This window comes from Protopterus annectens, chromosome 2.part1 (assembly GCF_019279795.1).
Source record: "Protopterus annectens isolate FY-2018-M chromosome 2.part1, PAN1.0, whole genome shotgun sequence".
NCBI classification, from domain to species: domain Eukaryota; kingdom Metazoa; phylum Chordata; order Ceratodontiformes; family Protopteridae; genus Protopterus; species Protopterus annectens.
The window spans coordinates 270,244,171-270,270,989 of NC_056729.1; the positions used below are offsets into that span (position 1 = coordinate 270,244,171).

The 26,819-nt window shown below is 43.7% G+C and overlaps 1 protein-coding gene across 1 annotated transcript in view; it reads right to left on the minus strand.

The window, feature by feature from the left end:
• Nucleotides 1-26,819, minus strand: part of CENPE (centromere protein E) — a 3,008,010-nt gene that overhangs the window by 613,608 nt on the left and 2,367,583 nt on the right. Inside the window, exon 44 of the mRNA XM_044063442.1 lies at nucleotides 26,269-26,496. Within this exon, the coding sequence (XP_043919377.1) occupies nucleotides 26,269-26,496 (228 nt within the window). The remainder of the gene's footprint in view (nucleotides 1-26,268; nucleotides 26,497-26,819) is intronic.

Genomic DNA, 26,819 nt, shown 5'->3' on the forward strand with positions numbered 1-26,819 from the left:
TTCTGAACCACATTTTTCGGCCTCCCCGTTAAATCCTGGAAAAGGTTCTTTGTGGGGTCAAAAATGCACATCCACTGCCAAGAGGGTCCTTCTGTCTTTCTTACACCTGGACTGTGTGTTCTTTACTGTGGAGCCAAACAAAGAAGTGCCAAAGGTTGCAATGATGAACGAGAACTTGAAGTGCTCCACAAAATCACACAGGTGCATCCAGGCATGCCTATAACTCAACCCGTGACCTTTGAAGCACCTTCCGCAGTATGCGAGACATGCCTCATGGACAAATTAGATACATCTTGTAGGGTAGCCACCTTAAGAGACTACTGAGGATTGACCCTCAGCAGTTTCAGTTCCAGAAAGAGATTTTAACAGCTCTTTAATCAAATCTCTCTGGAGCCTTGTAAAATGTGCCAAATAGTTCAGTGATCTGACTGCAAAAGTAGCTGAAGCATAAATACACTTCCCAAATCTGTCAGTTGCCCTACACACACTGTTAGGAGGATGGACAGTGGAACTCTGTTCCGAGAGTTCCTTTTTTCTAGCTGCCGCCATGACCATGGTATCTACTGGCACCCCTTTACTCCAAAATTCCCTGCCTACTGGTGGAGCCATAATTCGGTCTGGTCTCTTGGGGATTGGCTCAACTGTATCAGGTTCCTTTCATGCCCACATAGAGATCAAATCAATGAGCTCATCAACTGGCTGAGTAACCCAGGAGGTAGACAGGCCAGTTCCAAAGGCTTCCAAAAATACCATTTCCTCTGGAGAAGGGTCTTGGGAAGACCACAGTACAGTTGTGTACACATCATAAACGTAGATGCTCGAGTGTATTCACTGTTGCAGTCCTGACCGCTGGGATTTTCTGCTGTGAAAGCCCTTGGCCAGCCTTACTATCAGATAAAACTCTTTTCACGTCCCAGGCTGGCAGACGCCCCCACCAATGCCAGTATGCTCAGGTATAAAGGGAGCTAGCCTTTGTCATTACTTCAGTATTTTCTTGACCCCTTCTAGGAGGAGCCCAAAGTAATCCATAGGTGAACCAAGGTAGGGGGACCTAAACCAGGGTAGCCTGGGGAAGTGCCCCATGGCTATATGAGCTGAATTAGTAACTTATGTAGTAGTGTGAGTGGGTAAGAGGGAGGGATAGAAGACTGAAACAGTGAATACAATCTTAAAATCTACATTTATACTAAGTGTACACAGCTGGACTATGTTCTTTATGTTTCACTGTTGCAGTCCTAACTGTTAGAATGATTCCCAAAGCTTAACTGAGGGGGGAGGGAGATCATGGAGAGGGATCCCCTGCGGGACTGCATTCTGTTCTGGATTTTGAAAAGGCTGCCAGGTGGTAGTGCCTTGTGAAGGTATGCACAGACCACCAGGTGGCTGCCTCCAAAATGTCCTTAGTGGGGACCCCCTTATGCAAAGTTAAGGAAAGCTGCAAATGTAGCTGTGGCCCTACTGGAGTGTAACCTTGTCAAAAACCGAACAGATGAAGTTAGTGGAAAACAAAATATATCAATGTCCTTATCTGATGCCTAAATAGAAAATCTTTTTCACTTGCTTTTATAAACTTTTTTGGTAGAATCCTTTTGAGAAGTCAAAATAATGTCAAGAACTGGGGAAGACAGCCTGGACTGTAACTATTACGGGAAGTGGAGAAACCATGCAGTTAACTTGAGGGCCTGAATGTTGGGGTGTTGAATCCCTGACAGTTGAGAGAGATCATCTTGAGTAGGCTCCAGTATCCATGGAGGATAATGAAGCTGAAACTGTAGAAAAGGGAACCATACTTGCTGAGGCCAGAAGGGGACAATGAGGATTATGAACAGGAGACTAAAGAAAAGGGAACCATACTTGCTGAGGCCAGAAGGGGACAACGAGGATTACTGAGCTCTTCAGCCTGCTTGATTTCTGCAAAAATCTTGGAATCAGGGAAAGAGCAAAATAAGTATAAAGGAGACCTCAGGGCCAAAGTGTGAAGGAGAGCATCTCTGGGTGCCCCCCCCCCCCCAAGGGGGGATCAGAGTGAATTACTTGCTGCACTTGTTGACAGGAGTGGCAAATAGTTCGCAGCAAGGTCGGCCCAAACACCTGAAAATCTTATTCACTACTCTGATTGACAGGCCACTCCTGAGGCATCAGAATGTATCTGTTTAGTTTGTCCACAAGCATTTTGGTTTACCCCAGGAAGCGAGTTGCAATTAGAAAGTGGGCTGATGGAATTGCCCTTTTCCAAACCCTCATGGCCTATCTGCAAAGCGGGTAAAATAGGTTCCTCCTCGCTTAGTGATGTACCAGACTACAGACATGTTGGCCCAAATTGCAATAGTCTCCAAGAGAAGAGCATCTTGAAATGCCTGCAATGCTAAAAGGACTGCTCTCATTTCAAGGACATTGATATGCAACTTGGTCTCTTGGGGGGGAACCACATGCTTTGGACTGTTCTTCCCAAGAAATGCCTCCTAGCCCAGTCAAGAAATGTTCATGGTCACAGTGGCTAATGGGTTCAATAGAAAGTACAGTTGTGTACCTACCATAAATGTAGATGTCCGAGTGTATTCACTGTTGCAGTCTTGGGTTATTCTGCTGGCAGGCTGTCCGTGGTGGGCCAGAATTCCAAAGTCTAGGTCCGGTGTCGGTTGCTGTCGCCTCTTCCCTGACGTCAGGGCACCAGGGGTATAAAAGATGCAGCAGACGGTATTTTCTTCAGTTTTTCTTGCCCCAGATGTCAGGTGCCCCAAATAGGTAGGCTGAAAAATATAGCAAAAAGAAATGCATGCACAAAAATAACATTTCCTTTATCTACAAGCAAATACACCAAAAAGGTTGTATAGGATAGAGAAGTGCAGATAAGTCCCAGCGAAGAGAAGGGGGATGGTGGGTAACCTGGACTGCAACAGTGAATACACTCTAACATCTACATTTATGGTAGGTACACAACTGTACTATGTTCATCGTGTTTCATTGTTGCAGTCATTACTCTTGGGTTGAATCCCAAAGCTGAGGATGGGTGGCTGGGCTAAATAGGATTAGGAGAGGCTATGAGGCCCTGCAGAACTGCAGTGGCAAAGCCTGCTCTGGACTTAGTAGAGAGTCAAGTGGTAGTGTTTTTTAAAGGTGTGCACTGAACTCCAAGTTGCAGGTTCTAAGATTTCTTTGGTTGGTACTCCTCTGAGGAAGGCTGCTGAAGTGGCTGCTGCTCTGGTGGAATGAGGCCTAATGCCCTTAGACACTGATTTGCCATGTTGAGAATAGCAGAAACAGATGCAATGGCCTATCCATTTAGAAATAAGTCTGTTTTGATATAGCCTTTCCCTTGTGATCCCTGCAGCATATGACACTAAAAGTTGCTCAGTTTTTCTGAAAGCTTTGTTTCTGTCAAAGTAGAAGCGTAACTGCCTGTGTATGTCCAAAGAATGCAGAATTTTCTCACCCTTGTTCTGTGGATTTGGGTAAAAGGCAGGCAAGTGAATGGTTTGGTTGAGGGCCACACTGGACACCACCTTAGGCATAAATGTAGGGTTTGTCCTCAGAGAAACCCTGTCTGGATGAAAAATGATGAAAGGTTCCACAACCATGAGTGCTTGCAACTCCGAGACTCGCCTTGCAGAGGTTATGGCTAGGAGTAGAGCTGGCTTCCAGAATAAGAATTTAATATCCACTGTTGATGCTGGCTCGAAAGGAGGCAGTGTGAGCTTTTCCAGAACATAATTCAGGTCCCAGGCCGGAATCGGTGCTCTCCTTGGAGGCCTAATGTTTTTGGCCCCTCTGAGGTACTGCCTTACTAAAGGATGAGATAAAATAGGTGGTTCCGTATTGTAATGCGTAGAAATGGCAGAGGCATGAATCTTAATTGATGAGAAGGAAAGGCCTTTGTTCAGCATCTCAGTTAGGTACTGTAAAATCTGAGGAATATTTGGTACAGACGTGTCAATGCCTTGTTCCTGGTTCCAAGCACAGAATCTCCTCCATTTTTCTGCATAAGATTTTCTGGTACTGGGCCTCCTGGCCTCCAAGATAACATCCATAACAGCTTTTGAAAGAGTTTTTTTAATGGCTACATTATCCGCCATGCTGCCAGATTTAAGGTCCTGAATTGACTGCGCAGGATCTGATTGTTTTGTTGGGTCAGCAAGTGAGAAGTTTGAGGCAATATCCATGCTGGAGCTTGAGACAAGCTCTTTAGGATTGGGTACCAGTGCTGGCGTGGCCAGTCTGGTGCAATCAGAATAATTTTTGGCTTTTCTTGTCTGACATTTAGGAGTACTTAGGGAAGGAGAGGCAGAGGGAGAAAAGCATATACTTGTTAGATTTTTCCAGCTGAATGATAAGGCGTCCACTTTCCATGCTTGCTTGTGGTAAATCCTTGTGCAAAATCTCAGCAATTGAAAGTTGTGAGGGGAGGCAAATAGATCTATGTCTGGGCAACCCCATTTCCTTATTATCATTCTGAAGATTTGTGGATCCAGTTTCCATTCGTGGGGATCCATGAGGTTTCTGCTTAGTTCGTCTGCCAGAGTATTTGTTATTCCTGGCAGGAATTGTGCTTGTAAGTGGACTTTAAAAGCCAATGCTGTGTCCCATAAGGTCAATGCTCGTCTGCAAAGGGGCTAAGAATGAGTACCCCCCCCCACTTGTTTATGTACCACATGACCGTAGTACTGTCTGTCTTTATCAGCAATTGTCCTGGATGAAGCAGGTCCTTGAAAGATGTCAGGGCATTTTGGACAGCTAGCATCTCTTTTTGATTGATGTAAAGATGCATCTGGTTTACAGGCCATGTGCCCTGAATACATTTTTCTCCCATATGGGCCCCCCAGGAATAATCTGATGCATCCGTTGTCAGTGTCTGTCTGGCTGTGGGTAAACTGAATGGCAGACCCTTGTGGTGACAGGCTTCTGCCCACCATCGAAACTCCTGTTGTAAGCAGGGAATGAGTGCAATTACTGTCTCCAGGCTGTGGCAATGCTGAGTCCAAACACTTTTCAGATACCATTGTAGTTTCCTCATATGCAGTCTGGCATATGGAATTAGTAGAATGCAGGATGCCATGAAACCCAAGGCCTGCAGGATTTTCCTTGCAGATAAGTGGGTTTTTGTTGCCAATTTCTTGAAGTAAGTAGTCAGTTGTTTTTGCTTGTCTGGCGTGAGATAAGCCATCTGGGCAGATGTATTTAAGCTTGCACCCAGGAATATCATCTCTTGAGAGGGCACTAGTTTTGATTTCTTTTTGTTTACTGTGTACCCTAGGCCAATTAGTAATCTTTTTACAAACGCCAGATGCTGAAGAGAGTCTTTGTTCTCTGCTTGAATTAGGCAGGCGTCCAAGTAGGGATATATTTGAATTCCTTTTTGTCTGAAAAACGCAATTACTGGTGCCAGGCATTTTGTAAAGACCCTGGGCGCAGTAGATAAGCCAAAGGGCAGTGCAGAGAATTGGTAATGCACTGAGCCAGCTATGAATCTGAGGTATCTTCTGCAGATTGTCTGACTGGGACATGCAGGTATGCCTCTTTTAGGTCCAAAGTTACAAGCCAAGCCCTCTTGCCCAGCATGGGCAGTAGCTGCTGAAGAGTCAACATCTTGAATTTGGAACTCCCAGAAACGTGTTTAGTATAGACAGGTCCAGAACTGGTCTCCAGGTACTGTCCTTCCTGGGTACTAGGAAAAAGTCTGGAGTAAAATTCCTTGTCCCTGCTCTTGTGGTACATGCTGAATGGCCCTCATGTCCATGAGGGTTATTTCTTTTTGTGACTCTGCCCTTTGATTGTGTGGCAGATCTGGCTGCCCTTTGACATTGGTCGTGTGTGAAAATGGAACCTGTAGCCTTGGGACACTATGTTCAGAACCCATTTGTCTTGGGTAACTATTTACCAATTTGATGAAAAAAGTGCCAGTTTTCCCCCTAAGGGGGCTTTCAAAAGAAAACTGCTTGGAACTGGTATAGGAAAGTCATTGGGACTGCTTCCTGTTAGGCTGTGATTTGTCTTCTCTGCTTTTGGAGGTAGGAGCACCCAATTGTTTAGGTCTGTATGAGCCTTGGGGCTGAGATCTGCCTCTGGGACGTCTGTATCTACTTCTTTGTGGTCTGTCAGAGACCGGAAAGGACCAATTTTTAGAAGGCCAGTTCCTGCTAAACCTGGGTGGCTGTACCTGTAAGAAATCCTTTACTGTCTGCATGGATTTTGCTTTATCTTCCATTTTTTTCAACACCTCTTCTGCTTTAGTACCAAACAAAGTATCATGCTGTAATGGTGCATCTAATAATTTTGCTTTAACATGATCAGGCAGATTTTGTTCCTTTAACCAAGCATGCCTTCTAATAATAGAACCTGTAACAGCGGCCCTGCAAGAGGCCTCCAGTGAATCATAACCACATTGCAAAGTATGCTTTCCCACTTGTTCAGTTGCATGCAATAAATCCTGCTATTCTTTGTTCTCTGAACATTCAGTATTTGTCAATATTTTTTGCTTAAGTAGTGACATTAAATATTGCTGATATTTAAGCATATGAAATTGACAATTTAAAGCCCTTACAGCCAGAGTGGCGTAAGTGTAAACTTTTTTCCCACATCTGTCTAATGCCCTAGAATCCCTATCAGGGTTTTTTTGCAGTGGAAGCTTTAACCCCCTTGGGACCCTGAGATATAGTTTCTGGGTCTGCTGTGGGTTTTTTATATAAGAATTTATGAGAATCCGGGACCCTGTAGTATCTTGTCTGGCTTAGCAGGTGCAGGGGGTAAAGAGTCAGGGGACATTCCGGACTCTGAAAATACATCATCTACAATGTCTAGAACATGTGGAATAGCTAGGGGGTCTGTGCTGAGGAAGAAGCAGGAAGTCTCTGAGCCTTTTCTTAGACTCAGAATAATCTTGGCTCTCCCAGTGGAAATGCTCCCTCATAGTATGCAGTGTTTCCCCAAAAGAACAGTCCTCAGGAGGAGAGGCTGAAGGAATGGATTCTTCAGCATCAGAATCCTCATAGGGAAGCATGGGGTAATCCTGTTCAGAAGAGGAATCAGAGGAAATAGAAACCTGATCAGAAGAATAATACTCAGTCTCTTGCCTAGGCCTCTTATCAGGAGGGGGATGGGAGCCCCTGATCAAAGTAAATAAGTTTTCGGCCATTTTGAGCATCTGCTTTTTAGGCATGGAAGTCTGAAGAGGAGAATGCTGTACTTGTTTCTTTGTCTTTAGTCTTTGAAGCTGAAGATGGCTTAACATATAGTTGTGTCGGTCTGAAGACACCCTCAGAAGCCGATGCCTGCTCAACGGCTCCGGACCCATCTGAAGGATCGATTTCAGAGTGTCCAATACCTTGAGTTTCTAGAGGCCCAGTCGGCTCCACGTGGGAGTCGGTAGCGGCCTGTGGCACTGAGGTAGAGGGCACCAGGGGCTGCAAAAGCGCCTCACTGAGAACCGGTGACTGGCCTAGAAGAGACTTCGTCGTCGGTTTTGGACCTCGGATGCTTTGTCCAGACTGCATTTAAAGAGGGCCAATGAGATGCTCTGCTTGACATGACGTAGGAGTCTGTTTGAAAGGTGTGGTAACTTCTCGGAGACACAGCTGTCCCTCCAGCAGGTTCTGTTAATGTAACTTACCAGGTTAAGGACATTAGGGCGAGTAACCTGTGTACTATTTGACTTACGGATATGCAGCATTTCCAATAAAGCAGGGTCAAAGATGGCCTTACATGCAAGGCAAAGGTAACCTCTGAGCAGTCTGCATGAAACAGAATAAAGTGGCTGTGATTTCAGATGGTCTTCATAGGGCAGATGCTGAAGACCTTGAATTTTCCTTGTGAGGAACCTTTGCAATCTCACCAGTTGCAGGAGCTTGGAAAGGTACATACCAAAAGGGGCGTTATACTCAATTATTGGCTTGATGACTGAGGAGTACAGTACAGGGAGGTTATAACATTTTTTTTTCCCGGAAGCAATGCCCTTTCTTATGAGATGAGCAATACAGAATTACCTTTCTTACCACTGTGGAGACATGGTAATCAAAGTAAGGTCGCTGTCAACCTGTGTGCCCAGGTGTCTCACCACTGAGTGCATACTTAGGGTGGTGTTATTGGTATAGTAGTTAGCAGGAACATCACTCTTACCAAAAGGAATACATTTTTTTGCATTGAGTTCAAGGCCATGACTTTGGCTCCAGTCATTTGTTTGTGTAAAACCCTCCTTGTAGGATGTTGACATCGTATGGACATTCTAGGACTGCTCCCAGTTTGCAGTCATCAGCAAACTTTGTCAGCCACAGACCTTTAGTTTTAGCTTGACTTCGGAGAAACAGATTCCAAACGGTAGAGGTAATAGGACTAATCCCTGTGGAACATCACTGGTTACAAGCCTACTGTTGGAGGCAAATTCCCCAATTTTGACTATATGGGTTGTATCATTAAGCCAGTTAACGACCCATCTAAAGATATACGGGTTGTTACCAAGCTGGATGAGTTTGTCAATTATGCCCAAGGTGGGGGAATAGTGTCAAAAGCCTTGGCTAAGTCTAGGTAAGCTGTATGCACAGCTTTCTCCTCAAAGGGACTTGATGACTGTCTCAAAGAAATCCACCAGGTTTAACAGGCATGATCTACCTTTGACAAATCCATACTGAGTAAAGCCAAGTGTTTGGAGGTTACCAATATCATTAAGGTCCATGATGATTCTCTCCATGGCCTTGCAGATGAGGCTAATCAGGCTAATGGGTCTATAATTCCCCAAGGTCAGTGGAAGCACCATATTTTCAGGGGGATAACGTTAACCTTTTTCCATTTAGCTGGGACGAAGCCAGTCCTTAGACTATGATTGAAAAGAGTACCCAATGCTGATGCCAATTCTTTTTTGAGCCCATGCAAGATGCAGCCTGGGATGTTATCAGGTTCCACGGAAGCTATGTTTTTGACCTTGAGAGGGCATTCACAACCTGCTCTTTAGAGATATAGGGTAGAGGACAGATGGTAGGGATGTCTTGGGGTAAGCATGGCAGGAAAGGGGGAGTGAAGTTTTCAAAAAACCTGTCAGCTAATAGGTTAGCAATGTCCACAGGGTTGTTCATGTGGTATCATTAAGTACCAGTTCGGCACAGATCTGAGCCTTTCCCTTTTAGGTTTCAGATGTAACTAAATAACGCCTTATGGTTGCTCTTATTTGAGAAAGCTAATTTGGATTCGAAGTTAGCTATGGAGGACTTCACAAGGAGTCTTATTTCCTTGTTTAAGCTGTGGAGCGAGTGTTTCCAGTTTGGGGCTTGCTCTCTCTTACTCTTAAGCAGCAATTTCTTCCTCTTATTATAAAACCTATTAATAGAAGCCGCGTTGGTGCCCCACAGCAAGAGGTTCTCCTGTTCGATTCTCGGCTGGAGTGCCTTCTTTGTGGAGTCTGCATATCCTCCCCGCAGTCGAGTGACATTAAAGACATGCAGGTAGGTGCGAGCATGAATGGGTGTGCCTTCTTTGAAGGTTGGGCTTCAGGCTGGCAACATGGCACATAAAAATCCACTGCCAATCATTAGCGTATCAGAGTTCCGCTGTGGCGACCCCTAACCGGGAAAAGACGAAAGACTCAATATTGAAAAGCCTATTAATGGCAGTTGTCCATCACACAGGTTTGCCTTTCCTTGAGGAGCTTGTTTTGGTCCTATCAGATACAGCCGTGTCAATGCAGTTCAGGTGTTTGTATAAAACATTTGTGTAGAACTCGGCACAGTTGGCTGTTCCATCTGAGGGAGGAGGTGCAGTGAAGCTATTTATACCATCCTGTAAGAGGTTTTAATCTGTTTTGGAGAAGTTTTTTTTCAGTTTAGTTTAGTATGTGCTATGAGGTGGGGATGAGGTGTGACAGTAATTTGGAACTAGACTGATTTCTGGTCAGATTTCAGCAGGGAAGACCTCAAAATGGGGGTGCCACAGTGGTTCCCCCATATTGGTAAGCAACAGATCCAGGAAGTTGGCACCCCTTGTTGGGGTGTACACCAGTTGGTTCAGGGCACTGGAGTTAATGAAGTTGAGTAACCTATGGGCAAACGAGTTTCCGCATGAGTAATTTCCCCAATCAATGGATGGGTAAGTTAAGTCACCCAAAACCATGGTGTTCAGATGCATCTTGATAGACTCAAGTAGATCCAAATAGGCAGAATGGGTGTCCTGATTCGTGGAGAGGGCCCTGTAGCTGGCAATGACTTGAATAGGTGTCCTACCAACAGTTACTTGCACCTGAAGTATCTCCAGGGAATCATGCTGTCTAACCAACCTGGAAGTGTATTTATCTTTAATGAATAAATATTTCCAAAGGAGATGTCATACGGTGGTGATCTGGGGATCCCTCTAATTCATCAAAATCAGTGTCTTCCTTCCTTGAAACTCCAAGAGGGAGTGTGTGTGTCTCCTTTTACATGTTCAATTCTGCGGGACATCTTCCATGGGGTGTTCTGGAGAGGTGTTGGAAGAGAGGGGAAGTTCCTCTACTGGAACTTGCTGAAGCCCAATGGAACTGTATGTCCCTGTGGAATAGGATGGAGCAACTTAGAGCTCTGAAATGATGACAGTAAAGGGGTAGGACCTGAAATATGAGAAGACGGCTCTCTCTGGAGAGAAAAAGTCCTTTGCACCACCTCGAAGGCTGGGGGACCAGGAGAAGCTACGATCTGCTCCCTTGCAGCCAAAGCTTCCAAGGGAAGTAGATCACGGCCACCCCTGGATCCAAGCCTTGAGGGAATAATCAAATCCAAACTGTCTAGCGCTGAAGCTCTGAGGGGGTAAGAACAGATCCGACAACACTGGAGCTGACCTTACCCCCTCAGACGCAAACCAGTCAGGGAAACAGTCAGAGTGGAGGAGGAAATTTTCCTTGGATCAGATGCCAAACCTCTTTGTGATTTTGGATACTGAGGCTCCAAAATCACAGGCCGGATCAGAGAAGGAGATGGAATGGACTGAGTGCACACTCACAGATCCAGTAGGGGACAGAGCTGACAGGACCTCTATCTGGTTTGGAACTCAGAGAAATTTTCATATCATCCTATCTAAATCCGCTTTGGATGAACATTCAGAGGACCTAGAAGACGTGATGGAAGGAGGCCTGGAATATTTTTTCAGGAGTCTGAAACAGTTGTGAAAGCAAGGAGGGTGAAATAGGCTTTACAATGTATTCAGGAGTACATATCTTATGAAACTTACCTGGCTTCGGCTCTGAAGATTTAGGATCCAGCATGGATGTCAGTGGTGAAGGAGAGATGACTGTTGGAGCAGAAACCTTCAGATTAGAAGATAATTTTGGGTCCAAGGGTAGGCCAAGAGTTCGATCATAACTTTCTTCACTTTTTCCCTAAGCTCCAGTGAAGAACTGGGGGACCTCTGCGGATGCTCTTCTTGTCCAAAAGAAGCTACTTTCCTGGATTTTGAAAGGGTTTATGTCCGGAAGATGAAGTAGCAGGAAATAAACCTTTCAATACAAGTTTGTTACACCTGTCAGCCAAAGCTCTAGGATTAAAAGTAGAGCAGACTGTACAGGCTGCATCTAAATGGTCAGGATCAAGGCAATAAATGCACTCCTTGTTGGCATCTGAGTTTGGGATCTTATGCCCACAAGAAGTGCATTTTTTTTTTCAAACCTGTTGGTTTGTCAGACAAACTAAGAAATATACTATACAACAACAAAGTTTTTTTGTTGGCAGAGAAGAATAAAGAAAAAAGGCAAGTAACCATCTATGGTAATAAGGAGAAATACCTTATTAAAGGTTATGTAAGGAAAGTACCAACAATGGTAGGACACACTACTAAAAAACAATTACTAGAAAAAAGAGATTAGTAGAAAAAATATTCCTAGCACCGGCGACAGCTAAGAGGGAGGAAATAAGAAAAAGTTAAAGGTTTGTATACGTTTTAGGAGATAAAATAAAAAAAAAGATCTTTCTTTGGAGGTTTCCTTTGTCATTACTGACTATTTCCATGATTCTTTCCATGGCTTTGCATAAGAGACTAGTGAGACTTATGAATCTGTAGTTTCCAAGGTCCACAGATAGCCCGTTTTTGTTCAGAGGGATGATTGCTGCCATTCTCCGGTCGTGAGGTATGAAGTCTGTTTGGAGGCTACGGTTAAGTAAGGATTCCCAAGGGAATAACAGGTTATGTTTTATGTTATTCAGAAAGCAGCTTCATGGAGGAAAAGAAGAAGCAAAGTACCGCGCCTGCTTACATTTGCCTCTTCTGGGGAGGGATAAGAGTGCATGTTTAGGAATACACAATGCATATGAATCCCTTGCTTGAGGCTGGGAAAACCAGTAGATGACTTCTGCTCCAAGGGAACAGGGACACTGTAGGCGTATATTACTTGTTTCAGTAACAGACAACCCTACTCTATGCCTACTGCATGTTTCCTAGGTATCAGTTAAATCTGACATTGTACATAAGGCTACACAAAAACAAATGATTCCCTACAGTGGAAGCTATCGTTACTCAAAGTGTTTGACCCTGTTTCTTAAGAGGGCCAAGAAGACTTTAGGGCTCTCATGTCCCAGGGGAACAAATGACCCAGTTGGGCACACTGAGGGGTGGATGCCACATGGTCAAACCAGGGGACTAGAGCATAAAACAATTCAAAACAGTGGGTTACGTCAGCCAGAGCAGGTCCTGCATACCAGTGAGTTGCAGCACTTCAAACTAAAAAGGGTGTAGTTGGAACAGAAGGATGATCCCAATCATAAACTACCTAGTAGAGTCCTCTTGTAGAGCTAATAGTATAAGAACATACCAGTTATTTGTATCCAGTTAGCCGAGCTGCAATCTGACACTTTTGTTTTCGGCTTGATCATATCCTTTACCAGCACTTCTGATAACCTCTTGAATGATTTCTGATGTGTATCCATTGCTATGTGGTAGAAACACTGATTTGTTTTATTTTTGAAAACGGAAAACATCACCTGATGCTCAACTTTTAGTGCAGAGATCTGTTGCAGCACTTTATCAGTAGCTTGCCAATGATACCTATTAATTAGGAGTTGGGCAGTGGGTCAAGTTATAATATGCTAAAACAGTGCTTTCTAAACTGTGCATGAAATACGTGGAGTTGGGCATTTTTGGTTAAATGCATATTAGCAACACAGGAGGAAAATGGGGTAGGATGTATTCTTTCTGTAGGTGGTATGTTGCCATGTGGGGAGCCGTGTTCAGTTCTCAGTATCTGAGAGTATATTAAAAGTTGCTGGACCAGGGGCAAGGTGGTGCTGGTACTGGCAAGTTAATTATGTTTCATTTAATGGCTCTGCTTTATGAATTCTATAAATATATAAAAAGTGTATGTGAAATATATATTGCCACCTTGCGTAATACCAAATGCCTGACACACACTAAAAACAAGCTTTAAACTATAAAGCCACAAACCACAGTTATAATTCCCGGCTGCCAGGGTATCGCTTTCCTTAGACTGAGCTCAACAAGGTCCAGTGCAACTAACTGACATTTGTACAGCATTGTTTTGCACATACTCGTACAATATTTTCCACAGGGGATGGTGGTAAATAACTACAGTACCAACATAATTCGCCCCAGTTTACAGTAGGCATTTTCACCAGCCAAACTATCATGGCTAAAGCAAGAACACAAATTACTGTAAACCTTTGAAAAGTCAACTTTTTAATCTTTGAATGGGAGCAGTCAAGTTAAATGCACAGAATTAATCTTGTAAGTAGTAAATCACCAGTCACAAGTATTAAGCACTGACAAGTAATACGGTTTACTTAAAATAAATAAAACATTTCATGTGGTGGTGCTGCGGTAGCGTTGTCGCCTCACAGTAGGGACATTGTCCTGTTCGATTCTCAGCTAGAGTGTCTTCTGTGTGGAGACACGCATGAATGGGCATACCTTCGTTGAAGGTTGTGTGTCAGGGCTGGCAACTCGGCACGTAAAAGTCTACTGCCAATCATTAGTGGACCAGAGTTCTGCTGTGGCGACCCCAAACCGGGAAAAGCCGAAAGACACAACATAAAAAGTACATATGCAAATATGAATAATCTTACACAAGTTAAATGGTTCACTGTAGTAAAAACTATGAACAGACAGATGACACAAACCATTCAGCTAGTCTAGATACTAATTATAGCAGAAGACGTACTGTTATCCTGTTTGCCACTACATTTCAACACTAAAATGTAACACTCAAGCTCTTATAGGCAGCATCTGTGTCTGTGCAAATTTCTGCAGAAAAATCATTTATCTCTTCAGCCTCTCACTCTAGTTATGCGAGTCTCAGGCAAGGGTGTGTATGTGGGGGTGGGGTGTAGGAGGGTGTCAAAAATAAGGCAATATCCTTTGATTTACAGTAAAATATTCAAGGAGCATTAAGCTTCTAGCACTGCAAATGTGTACATACACAGAAGTGTTGCTTTCACTTTCAAACTACAGTAAACTCCCTCAGACAGCCCTCAAAGTTTTGGGGAAGTGCCAGGAAAGTATAGTTGGTACACTTACCATAAATGTAGATGTTCGAGAGTATTCACTGTTGCAGTCACTACATTTGGGTAATCTGCTGGCAGGTTGCCCTCATTCGGCCTGAATATCAAAGTCTTGGGTCCTGCGTCAGTTGCTGTCTCCTCTTCCATGACGTCATGTCATCAGAGGTATAACACATGCAGCCGATGCCATTTTATTCAGTTTTTCTTGCACCAGATGTCAGGTGCCCCCCAAATCAGGAGCAAACATATTATATATATATATATATATATATATATATATATATATATATATATATATATATATATATATATATATATACACACACACACACATATATACACACACATACATGTATAGATATTAAAATATATAAATTGCAATATATATGTAAATGCAATTGTAGCAACATAAACTTTACCTTCATCTAAAAGCAAATACACCACAAAGGCTTTAGAATATAGTAAAGGAAAGAAAAGTTCTAGAAAAAAGGGGGATGGTGGGTAACCCAGACTGCAACAGTGAATACACTAGAGTATCTACATTTATGGTAAGTGTACACAACTGTACTATGTTCTTCGTGTTTCACTGTTGCAGTCATTACATTTGGGTAGAATCCCAAAGCTATGGATGGGAGGCTGGAACTAAATAGCATTAGGAGCAGCTATAAGGCCCTGCAGAACTGCAGTGGCAAAGCCTGCCCTGGACTTAGAGAAGAGAGGCAAATGAAAATGCTTTGTAAAGGTATGAACAGAGCTCCAAGTAGCAGCTTCTAGAATGTCTTTGGTTGGAACTCCTCTGAGAAAGGCTGCTGAGGTAGATGCAACCCTGGTGGAATGTGACCCGATTCCCTTGGGCACCAGTTTACCATGATGCAAGTAGCAGAAACGAATGCAGTGGCTTATCCACGTTGAAACAGTCTACTTTGATATAGCCTTCCCCTCTGATCCTGCAGCAAATGCCACCAGTAGTTGCTCAGACTTTCTTAGAGATTTGGTCTTGTTTAAGTAGAATCTTAGTTGTCTGTGTACGTCCAAGGAATGCAGAATCCGCTCCCCCTTGTTCTGTGGATTTGGATAAAATGTTGGTAGGTGAAAAGTTTGGTTAAGAGCCACACTAGAAACCACCTTAGGCATAAAGGAAGGATTGGTCCTGAGGGACACCCTGTCCAGGTAAAATGTAATAAAAGGCTCCACAGCCATGAGGGCCTGTAGTTCTGAAACCCTTCTTACCGAAGTGATTGCCAAAAGGAAAGCTCTTTTCCAAGATAAAAACCTTATATCCGCAGTAGCTGCTGGTTCAAAAGGAGGCAGGGTGAGCTTTTCCAGCACAAAATTGAGGTCCCATGCAGGAGTTGGTGATCTTCTGGGAGGCCTTAAATTTTTTTGCCCCTCTAAGATGCTGTTTTAGCAGAGGATGAGAAAAGATGGGAGGCTATGTGTTGTAAAGAGCCGAGATGGCAGAGGCATGGGTTTTATTGAAGAAAAAGATAGGCCCTTGTCAAGCATCTCAGTCAAGTATTGTAAAATCTGAGGAATATTTGGCTTTGTTGTGTCTGTTCCTTGTGCTTGGTTCCAAGCACTGAATCTCTTCCATTTATCAGCATAAGATTTTCTAGTACTAGGCCTTCTGGCTTCCAAAATGACATCCATCACAGACTTACTGAGAGGTGTTGTTTGAATAATTACATGATGAGCCATGCTGCCAGGTTCAGAGTTTGGAGCTGGTTGTGCAGAATTTGATTGCTCTGCTGAGACAGTAGATGAGGTATTTGAGGCAAGTACCAAGGAGGGAGTTGAGACATATTCCTTAGAATTGGGTACCAGTGCTGGCGAGGCTAGTCCGGGGCAATTGGGATAATTTTTGTTTTTTCCTGTCTGACCTTTAGTAAGACCTTGGGGAGAAGAGGCAGAGGAGGAAAGGCGTAGACGGATAGGTTTTTCCAACTGAAGGACAGGGCAACCACTTTCCATTCTGGTCTGTGATAACTTCTTGTGCAGAATTAGTCCAGTTGATAACTTTGGGGAGAGACAAATAGATCTATGTCTGGACTCCCCCATTTCTCTGTTATCATGCTGAAGACTTGTGGAACCAGTTTCCACTCGTGAGGGTCCATAAGATTTCTGCTTAGGTCGTCCGCCAGAGTATTTTGTTTTCCTGGCAGGAATTGAGCTTGAAGATGCACTTGGTTAGTCAAGGCTGTCTCCCACAATGCCATGGCTAGTCTGCAAATGGGGTAGGAATGTGTACCCTCCCCCTGCTTGTTTCTGTACCACATAACCGAGGTGTTGTCCGTCTTTATCAGTAGTTGTCCTGGATGAAGTAAGTCCTTGAAGGCTGTCAGGGCATTCTGAGCAGCTAACATCTCTTTTTGGTTGATATGCAGATGCATTTGTTTTGGGCTCCAGATGCCCTGAATGATCTCCCCATCAGGTGAGCACCCCCAAGCATAGTCTGATGCGTCTGTAGTTAGGGTTTGGGTGGCAGGGGGTAGAGTGAAAGACCGTCCCTTGTTCTGGTTACAGGTCTCTGTCCACCAAAGAAACTCCTGTTGTAGGTAGGGAATGAGAGGAATCATTGTTTCCAGACTGTGACAATGTTGACTCCATAAACCTTTTAGATACCATTGTAGTTTCCTCATATGCAGTCTTGCATATGGAATTAGTAGAATGCAGGATGCCATGAACCCCAAAGCCAGCAGAATTTGTCTTGCAGAGAACTGGGTTTTTGTTGCCATCTGTTTGAAGTATATAGTCAGTTGCCTTTGTTTGTCTGGTGTAAGGTAAGCCATCTGGGCAGTTGTATTCAAGCTTGCACCCAGGAATGTAATTTTTTGAGAGGGTACCAGTTGTGATTGCTTTTCGTTTATTGTGTACCCTAGGCATGTTAGAAGCCTTTTTACAAACGCCAGATGTTGAAGAAGAATGTCCTTGTTTTCTGCTTGAATGAGACAGTCGTCCAAGAAAGGATAGATTTGTATGCTTCTTTGTCTGCAAAATGCAATTACTGGTGCCAGGCACTTTGTAAAGACCCTGGGCACAGTAGATAAGCCAAAGGTTCATAGGTTGGTACTAGACTATCAGCCCTAAGGCCTATGCAAGCCTAGCCATAACAATTCCCTGGAAATTTTTTTCCACCAATATTTACTTCTCTGGGCCCCTGTCTAGCAGGGTGACTGACATGATCCCCAGGGTGAATTTCCTATCTCCCATCCAATCATCAAGGTTCCTTTTGAAGGCAGTGCAGAGAATTGGTAATGCATAAAACCTGCCTTGAAACGGAGGTATCTTCTGCACGATTCCCTTACTGGGATATGCAGGTACGCCTCTTTTAATTCTAGAGTCACTAACCAAGCGTTCTTGCCCAGCATGGGCAGAAGCTGTTATAAAGTCAGCATTTTGAATTTTGGGATGTCCAAGAATGTGTTCAAAAATCGATAAATCCAGTATTGGACGCCAGGCATGGTCTTTTCTGGGTACCAGGAAAGTACAGTTGTGTACACTTACCATAAATGTAGATGTGCGAGTGTATTCACTGTTGCAGTCATTACATTTGGGTAATCTGCTGGCAGGTTGCCCTCAGTCGGCCTGAATTCCATCCAAAGTCTTGGGTCCTGCGTCGGTTGCTGTCTCCTCTTCCATGACGTCAGGTCGTCAGGGGTATAAAACAAGCAGCAGACGCCATCTTCTTTAGTTTTTCTTGCCCCAGATGTCAGAAGATGCCCCCAAAATGGTAGCAAAAAAAAAAAATAAAAAAATTATATATATATATATATATATATATATATATATATATATATATATATATGTGTGTGTGTGTATACACACACACACACACACACGGATCAATATAAACTTTACCTTCATCTACAAGCAAATACACCACATAGGTTGTAGAAGATAGAGAAGGAAAGATAAACTCCAGAATGAAAGGGGGATGGTGGGCGGGTAACCTGGACTGCAACAGAGAATACACTCGAACATCTACATTTACGGTAAGTGTACACAACTGTACAATGTTCTTCGTTTTTCACTGTTGCAGTCATTACATTTGGGTAGAATCCCAAAGCTATGGTTGGGAGGCTGGAGCTAAACAGAATTAGGTGCGGCTATAAGGCCATGCAGAACTGCAGTGGCAAAGCCTGCCCTGGACTTAGAGCAGAGAAACTCCAAGTAGCAGCCTCTAGAATGTCTTGTGCTGTGTCTATGTCTGTACTATGGTTCTTCGTTTTTCACTGTTGCAGTCATTACATTTGGGTAGAATCCCAAAGCTATGGTTGGGAGGCTGGAGCTAAACAGAATTAGGTGCGGCTACAAGGCCCTGCAGAACTGCAGTGGCAAAGCCTGCCCTGGACTTAGAGCAGAGAAACTCCAAGTAGCAGCCTCTAGAATGTCTTTCGTTGGTACTTCTCTGAGAAAGGCTGTTGAAGTAGCTGCAGCTCTGGTGGAATGAGACCCAATGCCCTTGGGCACAGGTTTACCATAGTGTAAGTAGCAGAAAACGAATGCAGTGGCTTTATCCACTTTGAAATAGTCTGCTTTGAAATAGCCTTTCCTTCTGATCCTGCAGCATATGTAACTAGTAATTGCTCAGTTTTTCTTAGAGCTTTAGTCCTGCTCAAGTAGAATCTTAGCTGTCTGTGTACGTCCAAGGAATGCAGAATTCTCTCCCCCTTGTTCTGTGGATTTGGATAAAAGGTTGGCAGATGAATAGTTTGGTTAAGAGCCACACTGGAAACCACCTTAGGCATAAATGTTGGATTTGTCCTCAGACACCCTGTCTGGGTAAAATATGATAAAAGGCTCCACAGCCATGAGGGCCTGTAGCTCTGAGACTCTTCTTGCTGAAGTAATTGCTAGTACCAGAACTGTTTTCCATGATAAAAACTTTATATCAGCAGTAGCAGCTGGTTCAAATGTAGGCAGGGTGAGCTTTTCCAACACATAATTGAGGTCCCATGCAGGTATTGGTGATCCTCTAGGAGGCCTAACATTTTTGCCTCCTCTAAGATACTGCTTTAGTAAATGATGAGAAAAGATTGGTGGCTCTGTATTGTAATGAGCCGAAATGGCAGAGGCATGTATTTTAATTGATGAAAAAGATAGTCCTTTGTCAAGCATTTCAGTCAAGTATTGTAATATCTGAGGAATGTTTGGTTCTGCAGTATCAGTTCCTTGCGCTGGATTCCAAGCACAGAATCTCTTCCATTTATCAGCATGAGATTTTCTATTACTAGGCCTTCTGGCTTCCAAAATGACATCCATCACAGCTTTACTGAGAGGTGTTGTTTGTATAACTACATGATCAGCCATGCTGCCAGGTTCAGTATCTGGAGTTGATTGTGCAGGATCTGATTGCTTTGCTGGGACAGTAGTTGAGGTCTTTGAGGTAAGGTCCAAGCTGGGTATTGAGAAAAGTTCCTTAGGATTGGGTACCAGTATTGGCAGGGCCAGTCCGGGGCAATTAGTATCATCTTTGGTTTCTTGTCTGACTTTTAGGAGGACCTTGGGAAGAAGAGGCAGTGGAGGAAAGGTGTAAACTGATGGGTTTTTCCAACTGAAGGATAGAGCGTCCACTTTTCATGCTTGTCTGTGATAAGTCGTTGTGCAGAATCTTTTCAATTGATAATTCTGAGGGGAGGCAAAAAGATCTATGTCTGGACTCCCCCATTTCTTTGTTATCATGCTGAAGACTTGATGATCTAGTTTCCAATCGTGAGGATCCATAATGTTTCTGCTTAAGTCATCTGCCAGAGTACTTTGCTTTCCTGGCAGGAATTGGGCTTGAAGATGTATTTGGTAAGTCAAAGCTGTGTCCCAGAGTGCCATGGCTAATCTGCAAAGGGGGTATGAGTGCGTGCCCCCCTACTTGTTTATATACCACATGACCTTGGTGTTGTCCGTCTTTATCAGTAGATGTCCTGGATGACGCAAGTCCTTGAAGGCTGTCAGGACATTTTGAACAGCTAGCATCTATTTCTGGTTGATATGTAGATGCATTTGTTTTGGGGTCCATATGCCCTGAATGCATCTTCCCGCCATGTGGGCCCCCCAGGCATAATGTGATGCATCTGTTGTTAAGGTTTGTCTGGCAGGGGGTAGAGTGAAGGCCCGTCCCATGTTTTGGTGACATGCCTTTGCCCACCATAGAAACTCCTGTTGCAGGCAGGAAATGAGAGCAATCATTGTTTCCAGACTGTGACAATGTTGACTCCATAAACTTTTTAGGTACCAATGAAGTTTCCTCATATGCAGTCTTGCATATGGTATCAGTAGGATGCAGGATGCCATGAAGCCCAAAGCCTGCAGAATTTGTCTTGCAGATAACTAGGTTTTTGTTGCCATCAGTTTGAAGCAAGTAGTCAGTTGCCTTTGCTTGTCTGGCGTGAGGTAAGCCATGTTGGCAGTTGTATTTAAGCTTGCACCCAGGAATGTTATCTTTTGTGAGGGTACCAGTTGTGATTTATTTTCGTTTATTGTGTACCCTAGGCATGTCAGAAGCCTTTTCACAAATGCCAGGTGTTGAAGAATGTCCTTGTTCTCTGCTTGAATGAGACAGTCGTCCAAGTAAGGATATATCTGAATACTTTTCGTTGTCTGCAAAATGCAACTACTGGTGCCAGGCACTATGTAAAGACCCTGGGCGCAGTAGATGAGCCAAAGGGCAGTGCAGAGAATTGGTAATGCATTAACCCAGCCTTGAATCTGAGGTATCTTCTGCATGATTGTCTTATTGGGACATGCAGGTATGCCTCTTTTAGGTTTAATGTCACCAGCCAAGCATTCTTGCCCAGCATGGGCAGAAACTGCAGCAAAGTCAACATTTTGAATTTTGGAATTTCCAGGTGTGTGTTCAAAATCGATAAATCCAGTATTGTCCGCCAGGCCTTGTCCTTTCTGGGTACCAAGAAGAGTCTTGAGTAAAAAAACTTGTCCTTTTTCCTGCTCTGGTACTGGCTGAATGGCCCCCATATCCATGAGGGACGTAACCTATTTCTGTGCCTCTGCCCATTGATTTTTTGGCAGACCTGGCCAACCGTTTGCCATTGGCAGAGTATGGAAATGGAATCTGTATCCCTGTGATACTATGTTTAGCAACCATTTATCCTGGGTTGTTAACTGCCAATTTTGAGCAAAAAGTGCTAATTTTCCACGTAAAGGTGTGGCCAAAAGATAAGTGCTTGGTGAAGGCAGAGGGAAGTCATTGGGACTGTTTTCTGTAGGTTTGCGCTTTATCTCCTCCAGATTTGGAGGTAGAAGAGCCCCATTGCTTTGACCTGTATGAATCTTGTGCCTAGTATCTGGAACCCTTAGGGCATTTGGATTTGCCCCTTTGAGCTCTGACACAGGAAAGGACCAATTTTTTGTAGGCCAGTGTCTACTGAATCTTGGTGACTGCACTTGTAAGAAGTCTTGTACAGTTTGCATAGACTTAGCTTTGTCTTCCATTTTCTTTAAAACCTCTTCTGCCTAAATACCAAACACAGTATCATGCTGTAAAGGTGTATCAAGTAATTTAGCTTTAACATGATTAGGCAAATTTTGTTCCTTTAACCAGGCATGCCTCCTAATCACAGATCCAGTAACTGCGGCCCTGCAGGAGGCCTCTAAATAATCAAAACCACATTGCAAAGTATGCTTTCCAACCTTCTCAGCTGCATGCAATAATTCCTGCAATTCTTTATTTTCCTGCACATTCAGAAATTAACATCATTTTCTGTTTCAGCAATCCCATAACATGTTGTTGATACTTGAGCATATGAAACTGGCAGTTTAAGGCCCTAATTGCCAAGGTTGCAGATGTATAAACCTTTCCCCCCACATCTATCCAGTGCCCTTGAATCTCTGTCAGAGAGGGTAGAACTTTTTGCTGTTGAGGCCTTAACTCCCTCTGGACCCAGTGAAATAGTTTCAGGATCAGCAGCAGGGTTTCTAAATAAGAATTTGAGAGAGTCAGGGACCCTGTAATATCTGTCAGGCTTGCTGGGAGCTGGAGGTAAGGAGTCAGGTGTCAAGCTTGACTCCGAAAACACATCATACATAATGTCTAAAACAGGGGGCATGGCTAAAGGCCTGTGCTGAGGGAGAAGGAGGAAATCCCTGAGCCTCTTTTCTGATTCTGAGAAATCTTGACTCTCCCAGTGAAAATGCTCCCACAAAGTATGCAAGGTTTCTCCAAATGAATAATCCTCAGGTGGTGATGCAGATGGTTTAGATTCCTCTGCATCAGAATCCTCATAGGGAAGTATAGATAATTCCTGATCAGAAGAGGAATCAGAAGAAATAGAAACCTGATCTGAAGATTCATAATCAGTGTCTTGCCTAGGCCTCTTATCTGGAGGGGGATGGGAACCCCTGATCAAGGTAATCAGGTCTTCAGACATTTTGAACATCTGTTTTTTAGGCATGGAGGCCTGTGCACGTGGCTCATGCATCCGTTTTTTAGTTTTAGAAGTTGCTTTTGTCTTTGGTTTTGCAGCTGTCGTCGGTTTGATATAAAAATGTTGAGGCCTGAATACACCCTCAGAAGCCGGTGCCTGCTCAGTGGTTCCGGACCCATCCAAGGGAGATACATCCGTGGGTCCAATACTTTGAGTATCTCGCGGCATGCCGGACTCCACATGGGTGTCGGTATGGGCCTGCGACTCGAAAGTAGAGGGAATCAGGGGCTGCGAAAGTGCCTCACTGAGTACCAGCGACTGGCTTAGGAGAAGCTTCATCGGTTTTTGACCTTGACTGTCTCTCTCTCTGTCCTTCTCTTTGTGTTTTTTATGTACACCGGTAGTTGGACTGCTATCAGACGACATTTCTGGGTAGTTAAATCTGTTTCCAAAAGCAAAACTATACCGACTCTTAATAGTGTGTTGGTTAAATCTAGCACAAAACCGACAGCCAGACACGTTGTGATCAGGGCCTACGCAAGGAATACAGTATAAATGGAAATCCTTCTCAAGTATTTGCTTCCCACAAGTAATACAATTATTAACTTTTTCTGACATTGGTATGGAGCAAGAAAAAAGTTTACCCAATGGGGTACTTCACTTTAGTGGAGACTTCGGTTCTGAAACTCAAACTCGAATATTTCAGGAGTCGGCCGACCGGCAGTTGCGAAATGCTTCTGCTTCGGGCACCGTGCATCAAGAAAGACTAAAGAAAATGGCGTTGGCTGCTTGTTTTATACCCCTGACGTCATGGAAGAGGAGACAGCAACAGACGCAGGACCCAAGACTTTGGAATTCAGGCTGACTGAGGGCAACCTGCCAGCAGATTACCCAAATGTAATGACTGCAACAGTGAAACACAAAGAACATCAATCCTGAATAAAAACCTTGCCCTTTTTCCTGTTCTGGTACTGGTTGAATAGCCCCCATATCCATGAGGGACGTAACTTGTTTCTGAGCTTCTGCCCATTGATTTTGTGGCAGATCTGGCCAACCGTTTGGAAATGGCAAGGTATGGAAATGAAATCTGTACCCCTGGGATACTATGTTTAATACCCACTTGTCCAGGGTTATTAACTGCCAGTTTTGAGCATGAAGTGCTAATTTTCCCCCCAAGGGGGCTGCCAAAAAGTAAGTGCTTGCTGATGGTAGAGGGAAGTCATTGAGACTGCTTACTGTAGGGTTGTGCTTTGTTTCCTCTAGATTTGGAGGTAGAGGCACCCCATTGCTTTGACCTGTAAGAACCCTGTGATTGGTATCTAGAGCCTTTTGAGCGCCTGGATTTGCCTTGTGAGGCTCTGCTGGACATAGGAAAGGACCAATTTTTAGTAGGCCAGTGTCTACTGAATCTGGGTGGCTGCACTTGTAAGAAATCTTTTACAGTTTGCATTGATTTAGCTTTGTCTTCCATTTTCTTTAAAACCTCTTCTGCCTTATTACCAGAGTATCATGCTGTAAAGGTGCATCCAACAATTTAGCTTTAACATGATCAGGCAGATTTTGCTCCTTGAGCCAGGCATGCCTTCTAATCACAGATCCAGTAAGGGCGGCCCTGCAAGATGCCTCCAAGGAATCAAAACCACACTACAAAGTATGATTTCCATGCAATAATTCCTGTAATTCTTTATTTTCCACATATTCAGAAATCAACATCATTTTCTGTTTCAATAATCCCATAATATGCCGTTATTTAAGCACATGAAACTGGCAGTTTAAGGCCCTAATTGCCAAGGTTGCAGACGTATAAACCTTTCCCTATCTATCCAGTGCCCTGGAATCTCTATCAGAGGGGGTAGGATTCTTGGCAGTAGAGGCCTTTACACCTTTGGGACCCTGTGAGAGTGTTTCAGGATCAGCAGCAGGAATTTTTAATAAAAATGTGTGGGAGTCAGGAACCCTGTAATATCTGTCTGGCTAACTAGGAGCCGGAGGTAGGGAATCAGGAGCCATGCTTGATTCCGAAAACACATCAACAATGTCTAATACAGGAGGTATAGCCAAAGGCCTATGCTGAGGAAGAAGGAGGAAATTCCTAAGCCTCTTTTTTGATTCAGAGAAATCCCGACTCTCCCAATGAAAATGTTCCCTTAAAGTATGCAAGGTTTCTCCAAAAGAATAATCCTCAGGAGGAGATGCAGATGGGATGGATTCTTCTGCATCTGAATCCTCATAGGGTGCTACAGAAAATTCCTGATCAGAAGAAATAGAAACCTGATCTGAAGATTCATAATCAGTGTCTTGCCTAGGCCTCTTATCAGGGGGGTGGGGGTGGGAACCCCTAATCAAGATACTTAAGTCCTCAGCCATTTTGATCATCTGTTTTTTAGGCATAGGGGCCTGAGCACGTGGTTCATGTGTCGGTTTTTTAGACTTAGAAGTTTTTTTGAAGCTGGCGTCGGTTTTATATAGAAATGTTGAGGCCTGTAAACACCCTCAGAAGCTGGTGCCTGCTTAGCGGCTCCGGACCCATCCGAGGGAGAGACATCCGCGGGTACAATACTCTGAGAATCTTGCTGCATTCCGTACTCCGCATGGGTCTCGGTAGAGGCCTGCGACTCAAGTAGTGGGTATCATGGGCTGCGAATGCGCCTGAGTACCGGCGAATCGGCGACTCGCTTAAGAGAAGCTTCATAGTCGATTCTGGACCTCGACAATCTCTGTCTGTCCATTTCTTTGCGTTTTTTTGTGAACTCCGGTAGTCGGATTGCTAACCGACGACATTTCAGGGTAATTAAATCTGGATCCAAAATATTTTGGAGCAAAGATATACCGATGCTAAATAGTGCGTTGGTTAAATCTAGCACAAAACCGACAGCAAGGCACGTTATGATCTGGGCCTAGGCAAAGAATACAGTACAAATGAAAATTCTTATGAGGTATTTGCTTCCCACAAGTAATGCAATTATTAACTTTTACTGACATCGGTAAGGAGCAATGAGGTGCTTAGCTTTAATTGAAGACTTTGGTTCTGAAACTCGAATGCAAAAATTTCAGGAGTCAGCCGACTGGCACTTGCGAAATGCTTCTGCTTCAGGCACCGCACGGCAAGAAAGACTGAATAAAATGGCGTTGGCTGCATGTTTTATACCTGACGTCATGGAAGAGGAGACCGCAACTGACGCAGGACCCAAGACTTTGATATTCAGGCCGACTGAGGACAACCTGCCAGCAGATTACCCAAATGTAATGACTGCAACAGTGAAACACGAAGAACATCACAGACCAATAATCATCTTCCTGATTATTGTCTAGGTGTGAAGCACAGTGGTAGAACTGCAGGCAAACTTAAGGTTGTTCTACAATCTTTTCTATAACTACATTAATTTACAAATACTTTTACATATATGGGTACTGCAAAACCCACTGTCTAAACTTACTGGTATGTGTTGCTCTTTCTTCTCTAACAGTTCTGTTAACATTTTCAGTTCATACTCCTTGAGCTCAGGTGCAGCTGCTTCTGCCCAGTGGGATGCATGCTTTTCAATACAACGGATCTGGATAACAAGTTCCTCCTGTGTTCTCTTTTCAGCTGTTAGTTCTTCATCATATTCTTTAAACGCCTTATGAGTTTTCAGTCCACTCTGAGGTACAGCGATGCAGGCATTCTGTTGAAAAGATACAAAACCTAAGTGAATCAGTTATACTACTTTTTGTCTGGACAAAAGTTATACTGTTATTTAACAGTCTGTAGTATAACAGTTATACTGTTATTTTGTCTGGACAGCTCTTAAAATAAGTTGGACAGTTCTGCTCCAAGGAAAGGACTTATGGCTATAAACAGATATGCGGAAAACAGGTTAAGCTACTAAAATCTAGTCTGCGTAAACAATAAGCCTAAGGCTATATTACTATTAACAGATTGAGCTCTCCATGTTCTACAAACAATGCGGCTTTAAAATATAATCTTGAAAAATAGCCCATAAATGGT